The sequence below is a fragment of the Gobio gobio genome (genome assembly GCF_949357685.1).
Source record: "Gobio gobio genome assembly, chromosome: 25".
In the NCBI taxonomy this organism is placed as follows: domain Eukaryota; kingdom Metazoa; phylum Chordata; class Actinopteri; order Cypriniformes; family Gobionidae; genus Gobio; species Gobio gobio.
In genome coordinates this window covers 20,598,128-20,610,579 of record NC_137121.1, presented here as the reverse complement: position 1 = coordinate 20,610,579, position 12,452 = coordinate 20,598,128, and the positions used below count along the sequence as shown (strand labels likewise).

The 12,452-nt window shown below is 39.9% G+C and overlaps 2 protein-coding genes across 2 annotated transcripts; both read left to right on the top strand.

Annotated features, from left to right (window-relative positions):
* The first annotated feature begins 1,026 nt into the window (after window positions 1-1,026).
* On the top strand, window positions 1,027-2,860 carry LOC307121462 (protein phosphatase 1 regulatory subunit 3A-like). The gene has a single exon (XM_079809055.1). The coding sequence runs from the start codon at window positions 1,031-1,033 to the stop codon at window positions 1,832-1,834; it is 804 nt and encodes a 267-aa protein (XP_079665181.1). The 5' UTR covers window positions 1,027-1,030; the 3' UTR covers window positions 1,835-2,860.
* A 282-nt stretch (window positions 2,861-3,142) lies between these two features.
* On the top strand, window positions 3,143-8,581 carry ppp1r3ab (protein phosphatase 1, regulatory subunit 3Ab). Its single transcript, XM_079809017.1, has 4 exons — window positions 3,143-3,929; window positions 4,418-4,470; window positions 4,553-4,641; window positions 5,035-8,581. Exons 1-4 carry the CDS (start codon window positions 3,163-3,165, stop codon window positions 7,792-7,794), a joined length of 3,669 nt encoding a protein of 1,222 aa, XP_079665143.1. The 5' UTR covers window positions 3,143-3,162; the 3' UTR covers window positions 7,795-8,581.
* Window positions 8,582-12,452: the final 3,871 nt, after the last annotated feature.

Sequence of the window (12,452 nt, the reverse complement as noted above, 5' to 3'; positions counted from 1 at the left end):
AGAAGAATGTAATCTCTAATAATCTCTTGTACTTTGTGCATGACGGTTTTGTGTTGTGAACCTCTTGAATTTAAAGAGAATAAAATAATGACAACAATAAGAAAAGAAAAAATGTCCATCTTGTCATGGAATTCGAGTTTACATAGCCTACAGTTCTGTTGTCTAATATGAATAGACCCAAGCTATTCCCACATATTGCCAGATAATCACTTGACCTCTACCTTACTTTAACAGACTTGGATCGATTGTGATTCTGTCAGTCATCCTTTCTTGCATTGTCTTGAGCCTTCACTTTGCCAATTATATGCTATATTGTTAGTAGCCTGGATAGCCCACAGTCATTATGTTACATCATATCGCCTTCTACTGGATGTACAACGCTCTGTAGTACATTGTCATTTTAGAATGTTAAGTTCAACTTCAGTAGTTATTTTGGTGAAAGTAACTCATCAGTAATACAGGAGTAATATAACGCATTACAATTCTGAGACAGTAATATTGTAAGGTAAAGAATTCATTTTAAATAACAGTAACAAGTAATTTATCATGTATTACAGTTTGGAAGTAACTTGAACAACACTGGTCATAATATTGTACTATTATTACTATATTTTATTTGATGTGAAAGTGCTTGTATAAATATAGAGAAATATACTTATGAATATGAATATTTATGAATAGCCTTTAAAACAACATGCACTTGTTTTTTGCAATTTAGCATGTGTACAACTGACTAGAATGATTAAAAGGATCACCCAAAAAAATCTGTCATCATTTACTCACCCTCATATCTTTTTAAACATGTATCATCTCCTTAAAGACATTGATATGTTTGCTGTGTCGGCGTATGCATAACACTGTTATGTTCTTTCATTGCTCCCCTGAGCTCGGACTGCATAGCTCAAGTTGTTTCTGCCCTAAATATAGAGCTATAGACAATGTCAAATGTAACTTTGTTCCATAAGTTGTCACAGCACGTCAGTTGCTGGCCAACAGGCTGAGTTCCTCTCACTCTGTCCCACATTGCTTGATGGAGTCTGCGGGAGCGCTGTACAACCTTGGGGCCAGCTCTAACTTCCTGAGCTTGCCAGTAACCTGCCCCTGGGATGAGGATGAGGATGAGGATGAGGATGAGGAGTCACTGGGTCTGGAGGGAATCAAGCCCAAATCTTCACCCATACCAAGAAGACGGAGTTCAGTATTCTTCGATGACTCCCTGCCTCCCCCTTCAAGCAGCCGTAGAGTATCCTTTGCTGACGCCGTCGGTTTGAGTCTTGTCTCAGTGAAACAGTTTGACGCTCGGGGAGTAACTGCACCATCAGGCCCTCCGGAGAGTGACTTGAATGAAGATAAGGACTATTACATGGTTCCTCTCTTCACTCTTCCAAAGAACGCAGAGGAGCTAGCCCAGCGGGTTCACAAGCAGAAGCTGGAACTGGAGAGTTTGAAGCTGCTTTCTGGGACTTCAACCCTAAGAGGAATCGTTCGCGTGCTGAATGTGTGTTTTGATAAGATGGTCTATGTGCGTACCTCTTTAGATTCATGGAGGAGTCATTTTGATCTGTTGGCAGAGTACATACCTGGGTCAAACAATGGTGGGATGGACTGTTTTTCCTTTAAGCTCACACTGGTACCCCCATTCGGAGAAGAGGGTGTGAGGGTTGACTTCTGTTTGCGATATGACACATCGTTAGGCACTTTTTGGGAAAACAACAATGAAGAGAACTACTCTCTGTTTTGTTGTGAAAAAATAAAGGAGAAACCCCAAAATGCATGTGAAAACAGAAGAAAAAGCTGTCTAAAAAACAACCAGGTGAGAGTTGTCCTGTCATAGTAAAAAATGTCAACAAAAAAAAATACAAATATTCATAATTGTACTTTTATAGAAAGTACATAATGCATAGGCCTACTAAAAACCTTGATAACAAAGAGTTAATGGCAGGGTAGGCGATTTGTTCCAGATTTTTTTTTTTGTTATGCTGGTTGAAAGTCTCTTCACATCCTAATAGCAATCACTAAGTTAAGTGGTCTAAATATATTATGTATTGTATATATATATGTGTCTGTGGAAGGCGTATTGTCGGTCTGATGTAATGATACCTGCGTACACCCTGTTCGCAGATACATCACACATCATCAGCGCGTTTCATGCTATGCACCTTTTACAGTTCCTCCTGAACCAAAACAATGAGTTTATGCTGCCTTAACTACTGTCATTTGGATGGAAAATCTGTGATCATCAAAATCACATTACTGCATCTGAGAACATCTTCTGGCCTTCAGTCTTGAAGTAGGGAAAACATTTCCTCAACGTGCCTCTAGATGGAGGTAATGTAGCGCTGTCCAGAGGCAGAAGAAAGTTTAGGCAAACAAGGTAAAGAAGGACAGTGAAGTTTGCTTATCTAGTGACCAGAATCTCGTTGGACCTCAAGTGGTTTGCAAGACAGAAATTACTTTTCCTCCACTGTGTCTTTTGTTTCTCCTTGGTGTCCTAGTACTTTTTAAAATCCACATGACCTGTGCTTTCTGAAAGCCATGGCTTTAAAGAGAAGTAAACCAAGTTGTTCCATTCAGTGGTTTTCATATGCTACCAAAGCTTCCTGTTTCTGTTTCAAAATATAAGTCTCTTACAAATATGGGTAACTGAGTTTTAGTTTCCCACTGTTAAGCAAAATAGAAAAAGTTTGGTCATAAATAAGTCATAATGTTGTGCAATATTACTCTATTTTATTTGATGAGAAAGTGCTTGTATAACGATAGAGAAATATACTTATGAATTTGAATATTTTAAAACAGCATGTGCTTCTTTTTTCTTTTAGCAATTTAACATGTGTACAACTGACTAGAATGATTAAAAGGATCACCCAAAAAAGATCTGTCTTCATTTACTCACCCTCATATCTTTTTAAACATCTCCTTAACGACATTGATACGTTTGCTGTGTCGTGTATGCATAACAATGTTATGTTGTTTGAAATGTGTCTGTGACATTTTTTTATTGCTCCCTTGAACTTGGACTGCATAGCTCAAGTTGTTTCTGCCCTAAATATAGAGCTGGCTTTTCCCTACAATGTCAAATGTAACTTGATTCCATAAGTTGTCACAGCACGTCAGTTGCTGGCCGACCGGCTGAGTTCCTCTCACTCTGTCCCACATTGCCTGATGGAGTATGCGGGAGCGCTGGACAGCCCCATTGGGGCCAGCTCTAACTTCCTGAGCTTGCCGGTAACCTGCCCCTGGGATGAGGATGAGGAGTCACTGGGTCTGGGGGGAATCAAGCCTAAAACTTCCCCCATACCAAGACGACGGAGTTCAGTGTCCTCCGATGACTCCCTGCCTCCCCCTTCAAGCAGCCGTAGAGTATCCTTTGCTGACGCCGTCGGTTTGAGTCTTGTCTCAGTGAAACAGTTTGACGCTCGGGGAGTAACTGCACCATCAGGCCCTCCGGAGAGTGACTTGAATGAAGATAAGGACTATTACATGGTTCCTCTCTTCACTCTTCCAAAGAACGCAGAGGAGCTAGCCCAGCGGGTTCACAAGCAGAAGCTGGAACTGGAGAGTTTGAAGCTGCTTTCTGGGACTTCAACCCTAAGAGGAATCGTTCGCGTGCTGAATGTGTGTTTTGATAAGATGGTCTATGTGCGTACCTCTTTAGATTCATGGAGGAGTCATTTTGATCTGTTGGCAGAGTACATACCTGGGTCAAACAATGGTGGGATGGACTGTTTTTCCTTTAAGCTCACACTGGTACCCCCATTCGGAGAAGAGGGTGTGAGGGTTGACTTCTGTTTGCGATATGACACATCTTTAGGCACTTTTTGGGCAAACAACAATGAAGAGAACTACTCTCTGTTTTGTTGTGAAAAAATAAAGGAGAAACCCCAAAATGTATGTGAAAACAGAAGAAAAAGCTGTCTAAAAACAACCAGGTGAGAGTTGTCCAAAACATCTGTCATAGTAAAACATGTCAAAAAATTTTTTTTAATAATATTTATAATTGTACTTTTATAGAATGAGCTTATGCTGCCTTAACTACAGTAATTTGGATGGAAAATCTGTGACGTTTACTTTACACTATCTGTGGCTGTGTTTTGAAGAAGGCATGGCTTTGTAGATGCTCTGAAGGATCTCGTGCTTTCAAAGCTAGCTCGCTATTGCTAGCAGGGGTGGTAATCACAAAGTACCTCAAATTGGCGTCAGCGTATTGATTCTCATATCGCAATGATATATTGCCCTATCGATACTTTGTCCCACCCCTATGGCCTCTCCGAAAATTACCTTTAATACATAAATAAAACTATAATAATAAAGAGGCACTCAATGATTTATACATTCTGTTTTTACCTGTTTTCAGGGAACTGTTTTCCTTAACTGTTTTCAGTTTTTAAGCACAAATAATTTTTTTGTCATTTTCCAGCCCAAATGTCTCTGCTTCAACTGTTCCGGCAACAAATAATGAGGAATATTCTGGTAATTTACCTCTTGAAAATGACTCGCAACTAGGTTTGGAAATACTACAACATTCTGATAAATACACGTTTTGTTTTCTCAGATGTAAATCTTAATTCTGGAAAGGCCACTGACCCTGGATCTCTAAAAGAAAACTCTGAAAAACTTGAAAAGGAAGCCATGGAATTAGCGGTGAGTTCTACATTTTTATATTTTACCAAAGAGTGATTCGTAGTGATGATGTGTACAATTATATTGCGAAAACGAGGTATTACATTGTATAAAACATGTGCTGTGACACTGGCTACTCTTTCCTAATGTCATGTGGTCACTGATGACATTCACTTGTCAGGCTTTGACAAATGGTAGAGTAACATTATGTACAGTCCCAAACAAGACACTTGATAGGCCAGGCTGTTCAGGGTCACTTAGACCATCATGTTACGTTGTTAAAGGAAAGTCAATGTCTCAGTCAATGTATTTGACAATGTATTCAAATGTACTTCTATAAGATTTTATTCCTTAAATGTATTTATTGAAGATAGTCTTCAATTCATTTTTCAAATCTAACCTCTTTGCAAACAGGAGGAAATAAGCACAATCCGCAGCCGAAGGAGCAAAAGAAGGGCTGTGCGATTAGCTAAAGTCAAGGAGCACTTTGCTAAGAGAGAAGAAAAGAAACAAGGGACCAAGACCAAAGAGAGTGAAGTTACCAGCATGCAGAAACATGCATCAGTGCTGGAGAAGACACCATGCAGCCCTCAAACTGCTCGACCAACAACATGCAACCAAATATCACCCTCAACAGATGAGTCCTTAAAATCTGCAGAGTATACTAAATATTCCACTGACATTTACAGCCAAGCTCTTACACAACACAAAGAGGCCATGATCAACACCAAGACTAATTTATCCACAGCACACACAAATTTACCCCTAGAAGACTGTGGTGAATCGATTGCATGCTCTGCTACTGAGACTTTGGAAGACATCCAACTTACTGAGGTTTCAATCAGTCAGTCTTTTCCTGTATGCCCAAATCCTGACTTGTCTATTTGCAATAATGTTGAAAGAGCATGGGAGCACTTTGAGAAGGACACTAAGCGACAAATTAAACGTTCGGCATTGAGCTCTAAGTTGGACGAGGACACGAATATTAGCGATGGAAAACCAGAAGAGGATGTGAGTTTGAAAACTACTAACTCAGAGCCTCAGCCGTTTTCTCATGGCTTCACATTTGGGACCATTGTAGCCCCACTTTACCATCAGGTTTTTAAAAACATGGAAATGGAGAGAAAAGACTTCTTTCTGAAAACATTACAAGCAGATAGGTCATTAAGGGAACTGGAGGATGAGAGTTCAAGAGCGGTCACGGCCGCTGAGACCACAGACATTTGGCCAGAGTCTTGCATTTCTACAAAACAGACAATACATGATATTAGTGTTGGCGCCTGCAAAGAATCAACAGGACAAACCTCAGAACTTACAGTAAACCCAACCAAAAAACCTCTTTCTGAGCCAAATAAACATGTTAAGATGTCGGAAGCTTCTCACTTTCAAAATGATTATACCGGTGTTATAAGAGAGTACCTGTCGGACAATGCATTCACTGAAACAAACACATCTGAGCAGAAAGATCCTCCTCTAGGAGTGTCCACATTAGAGGTCTCATTCCAGAGTGATCCTGGCCACAGTCCATGTTTTTTTCCCCTACAAGGACCAGAACTTTTAGTCTCTACAAATCAAACAATGGAGTGCGGAATTGACAACCTACTTAAACAGATCCATTCTTCATCACCCACAGTTTTAAAAACGTCATTATCTTTGGATAATCAGGTGTCTGGTATCAAAACTGAAATGTCACAAAACCAGGGGAACCTTACAAACATCCACACCAAAGAGGAGAATATATTAGCGCAAACAAGGTGTTCAAACAGCACCTCTTGCATTCTTGCCCAATCTCCAGAAGACCCCACAAGGCTCCTGGGTTCTCCTGATGATAAATCAGAGACTGGATGCTGTGAGATGAGACTGAACATTGAAAAACCTGAAGAACTTTCTCACTTAGCAACAGCCATGCTAACCGAACCCTACACAGAATTGGAGAACACACAGAATATGAGCAATACTTTGGTGAGCTGCCAAATGGATGAAAAGAAAGAACAAATGCTCATTGGTTTTGCTCCACAGACTTCAGAGACAGAGAGCTCAAGCGTTATTGAGTTTGATGGAGAACAGAATACATTAGGGATTCAAGAGGTGGAAGAAATTCGCAAAATAAAAAATGATGAAAGCCTGGAAGAGGGAAATGGAAATCAAACAAAGCAGGTAGAGAAGCAGAAACAAGACACGGAGGAGAAAGAGCAAGAACCAAAAGAAGATAAAGGAGCAATGAATAGAATTGAAGATGGGTTGAAATACATAGATGATGAAGAGGACTTGGATGCAATGGAAACTAAGAGAGAAAATAAACAAAAAGAAGGTGCAGATGATCTGTTGTCTGTTGAAAGAGATTCTGAGGTTGATAAATCATTGCCACAACATAATATTGAATTAGAAAACCTAGGTGGAGTTGAGGACTCAGAAAAACCGGATAGGCACTTCAACAGTGGAGTAGAGATTTGTGAGGAAACTTCTACATCTTGGCAAGAATCATCTCAAAAGAGTGATACTGAACTCAGTGGAAGTATGCAGGCTATGGAGAATGACTGGGACCTCATTGAATTTATTGATAAAGAAGAGAATATGTGCTGTGGAAGTGAGAACAGTGACCGGGACACTACTGATGATGTGAAGAATATGCTAGAAAAGGCAAAAGACTCGCCGAACAGAGATCTTGAAAATGTTGAAGACAACACCTCGACAGAATCGCAGACTGATGACGAGATGGAGCTGTACTTGAACAGTCTGAGGAATTCACAGCAGTCAGTATTCAGAGAAGGCACAATGAGTGGAAGCTACGGCAAAAGACCCTCAGTGAGTAAAGGAAGACCATTAGCTCTGCCTTCAATCTCGGAGTCTATGGATGAGGACCAGCCGAATAGTTCCCTAGAAGATTTAACAAATATCGAGTACATCATGGAGCTGGAAGGATCATTCCTTATGGACAGGAATGAGCGTGTCATTGGACGCAATGTCTTGTGGTGGAAAGAGTTTCTGTCCTATGATAATATGTCAAGGGTGATTGGATACACATTTTTGTTGATGGTGTTTTTGGTTGCAGCATATTATTATGACTTCATCGCATGTTTTGCCCTTTATCTTCTTACAGTGTATTGGCTGTTTCGACAAAGGGAGGAAGAGCCACTAAAAAACTCTGGGAAAGGTGAAAGAGGAATTCAGTAAAGATGACATTTTTGGAGAGTTTAGCAGAAATGTGGAAGTGGATCTGAATACATGTTGTACGAATACAGTTGTTGTGGAGGTATTTAATGCACATATTTTCATAAGGGCAAAAACATGATTTTATATGATGGCAGACTTTTGTTATTTTGCCATTTGACATTATATGAGTTGGTATATTTCCCGGCTATATGGACAGCATTGTTTGCATACAATATCACAATGCTCTTTACACAGAGCTGATCATGCAGCAAGGGATTATATGGGGTCAATATATGATTGGATTATGTGCTGGTGCCTGGTACAGTGACGTTTAAAGGACCACTGGGCGAGTGAAAAGTTCAAGTTTTACATATTATAGAAGAAGATTAGTCTTGAAAAAGAATTACAGTACAATTGACTTTTATGTGTAGCTTCATAGTAAGTATCTAATTAGATAATAATTTATACAAATAACACACAAAGCAGTTCATATTTTTTTCTTCTCCAGGCACAAGAACAACCGATAATCACAATTAATGCATTTTTCAAAAAATACAAACATTTTCTCAAACATGGTCGCACAAGTTCATTAGAGTTCTGTTTGTTTACAGTCATAAACTATTTGACACTACCTATTTTCTGAAAAGACATCAATGGTTGCTATCCTCCTTTATGTTTCAATATACCGAACATTATGGTCTTATCATCTCCAATGACCAGCGTTTGTTTCATAAATACAGGTACTGTATGTAGGTGTCTACTCACAATGAATAAACCATGTAAAATAAACAATAACTTCCATTATTTCATTATTGTGTCCTCAAAATAGATAACACATTGTTTTTGGCGTTGTCTATTTTTATTGTAATTCAATATTGTGCACCTGTTATTATTTCAAGGTTTTTATCTTGTCCATTTATTGGTGGACATCATTCATGGAAATGGCTTTCAATGAACAAACAGATGAACTATGATCTCATCTCCAGGTTATATGCAATTCACAGAAATACATCTGACCACAGATCTCTCCCCAAATAGACTCCTTTTTATAGCTGGACATATTTTGGATAATGTTTCAATTGTTTTTGAGCATACAGTGAAAGTCACTGGGGTCCAGAAGATACTCGAACCCAACCCAACAATAATTGTACATTTTTCATATCGTCTTTTGTGTTCCACAGAGGAAAGAATGCATGAGGTTGAGTAAATGATGTCATTTTTATTTCTGGGTGAACTATACCTAATGTCATCTTTAGAACACTATCATTTCAATCATGATAAGATGAGAAATATGTATAAGCTGATAGCATAAGAAGAATTTTAGTTCCAAATTCATTGGGGAAGAGTCTGCACAGCTGAGCCGGCAAGACGATTACGGGATTATCACTCCCTCTAAATGGGATGGAAGCACATGATGACATTTTCAAGAGGACACACAATGACGCTGCAGCTCCATCTCAGGTTTGCTAACATAATGGTTGATTCATCATGAAATGACGACAAGATTATATAACATACTCTCTGCTGCTGATTTCTGCTGAACATTAATAACCTGTGAGACACAACTTGAAAAATGCTGAAAAACAACTTCAGTGTCAGACTCTGATATCCATTAGGTTTGGTGAGGTTTATAATACTCACAGTAAGCCAGAGCTCTATGAGGTTAAACGTGACACAACTCATGTTCTCTCCACACAGGATTTAGTTTCAGAGCAAATGTGACCCGCAGATGTGATTCTTACAACCAAGCATTAGAAAGACCTACTTGGATTATTATTAGCAGTAGATTTGAAAACCATAATTTTTCTCACACCAGACTAAGGATATGTTTACACGACAATGATGTAATAAAAATGGAAGACAAAAAATTTATTTTTCACGTACAGGCGACAACAGTGTCAAAAAGATTCCTGTTCACACAGATCCGTGAAAATGTCTAAAAATGCTGCATTATGCATGCCAGGCCAGTAGGTGCCGATGTCACTTTGTAAAGAAACACTAAGCACCTATAGAACACGCCTATGCGCATGACGTCACAATTTTCACAAATTCGCGTTTTTGTAGTTTACATGGAGATGATTTCAAAATCGTGCACTTTGAAACCCGTTACAAGCAATTCCGAGAAGTGCCCATACAAGCAATTCCGCCTATTATGACCTCACACTCGGAAAAAAAAAAACTTTCCCAAAACGTATTCGAATCCGGTGTATTTGGCACAGAAATACTCTGTCCAACTAATCTTTTGACATTTTTGCCATGTTTAGCATGAAAATCCAACTCTTTAAAGCAGCACTAGGTAACTTTTCAAACTTTATAATACATTTTCAAACCTCTTGTGATGATACATCGACTTACAATAGGTTGAATCGCACGTCTGCCATAGCCTGACGGGGTCTGTATCGTTTTTAATCGTACTTTTAAACTTCGGGTTTCGGGTAGTAACCCGAGAAAAAAAGAACTACAAAATTCGACTGTTTTACGGCATATACGTCACTTCCACCACCACCCCCACTTCCTTAAATTCGGACGTGCGAGCCAAACTATAATTTGTTTGCCGAATGTTAGAGTCATGGCCGAAGCAGCACAGAAAAATAAGAAAGCAAAGGTTTTGTCGGAGGAAAGCAAAAAGAGGAAACGAGAAAGTGATCGGATTAAAGGCAGGACGAGGATCAACATTGGGCCAGCGTTTGCTCGTTGGCGTGAGCTGATGGGCTACATTCTTGCAAGTAAATACATATGATAAGACGTACAAAATCATATTTTAGGATACCTAACATGTCTGTGATATTGGTTTATTTGTCTTGCCTCAAGCTATAATGCAAATCGATTTTTCAAATTTGCAGATTCATCTAGGGTAGCGTGATATTATAATATTGACGATATATGGTTATTATTACCTACCACTCAAACATTGAATTGAAGTATCATATAGATTCTGTAAAAACGGGAACCAATAGACTAGGCTACTATAATGACGCTGGCTTGTAAACGTGAGCATCGCGATCATTTGGCGTTTGAAAAAAATAAAACCCATGAAATTATATTCATATGACATGCTGAAACATATGCCACTGTACCTGGGATGAAGACATTTCACACGCGACGCAAGCAGAACACCTGCATGTGAACTCCTCCTGCAGTGTTCAGGGCTATCATAGTTGTCATGTCAACAAATGCACGTGCGATGCATCCACTGATGTAGAATGACAGTTTACGACAGTAGTAGAGGGCAATACTGTTTCCCAACTGTAGGGGGACCCCGAGAGCAAAAACTACCTAGTGCTACTTTAACAGTGTAAATAAGTCATTAGACCCCCCCCTTAATACAATTGTTTTCAATAAATGAAAACAATTGTATTAATGTTAATTTTGTTAGAACCTTCCTTGACCTGAAGTATGCTTTTTTTAATTCAATTTTATAGTATTTTTTATTATGACCAAAATCATGATGACAGAGACTAACACCCCCCACCTCCCCTTAAGGAGCGGACACATAACTCCAGGAGGGAGGTGGAGCAGAAGTGGCTCAGTGGTTCATGTAGGTTGTCTACAAACCGGAAGGTTGGTGGTTCGATCCCCGGTTCCACCTGACCAAGTGTCGAGGTGTCAATGAGCAAGACACCTAACCTCAGCTGCTCTCGACGAGCTGGATGGTGCCTTGCATGGCTGGCACCGCCGTCGGTGTGTGAATGTGAGGCAAATATAAAGCGCTTTGGATGGCCGTAGGTCTGTTAAAAGCGCTATATAAGTCCATTTACCATTTACCATGGAGGGCCAGGCTAGTGTGATGGAACTGGAGACTGAGGAGGAACAGAGAGCCAGGACGGAGCAGGCAGGGCAGGTGGAGTGAAGACCACCTCGGTGGAGCTGGAGACCATCACAACAGAGCAGGAGGAACTGAAGACCAGTACGGCGGAGCAGGAGACCACCACAGTGGAGAAGAAGACCACCACAGCAGAGCAGGAGGAGCTGAAGACCACCACGGCTGAGCAGAAGCATACAACAGGTGGATTTGGTGGCGCTAGATACTACCATGGCAGAGCAGTAGTCCACCATGGCGGAGCAGGCGGAAAGGCAGATTCTGAGGATGTGATGAGAGTCGAGACTCAGGCATGGCGGCCATGATGGCTGAGCCTCTGAGGACTCTGGTGTGGTGCTGCAGGAGTACCACTTACCACCTCCAAGACTCCCACAGTAAATTCAAAGCCGCTTGGCTGCAATGCTATCCTCGCTTTGGATAAAAGCATCTGCCAAAATGCATAAATGTAAGTTGATGCAGAATTCTAGACTCCAGTTTGGGTCATGCTGCGGCAAGCGAGCCGAGCCTCCATTTAGGGCTACTGTAGAAACATGGCGGCGCAAAATGGTGACTTCACTGTAGGGCCCTGTGGTGTATAGATAGAAACGGTTCATTCTAAGGTAATAAAAACATAACGGTTCACCATTGAAAACATAGTTATGTAAATTATATTGCATTCCTCATAAATATTACACACTGCACCTTTAAACGCAATACAGGGAAACACAAGACATTACATGTGCAAGATTTTATATAAAATAAATAATAAAAATCTGTATAAAAGTAATAATACTTATATATTGTTAATAATAATAACAACAACTACAATAATAATCGTTATGATTTATATGTAACGCAGAGTTGTTTCAGGTTTCGCGTT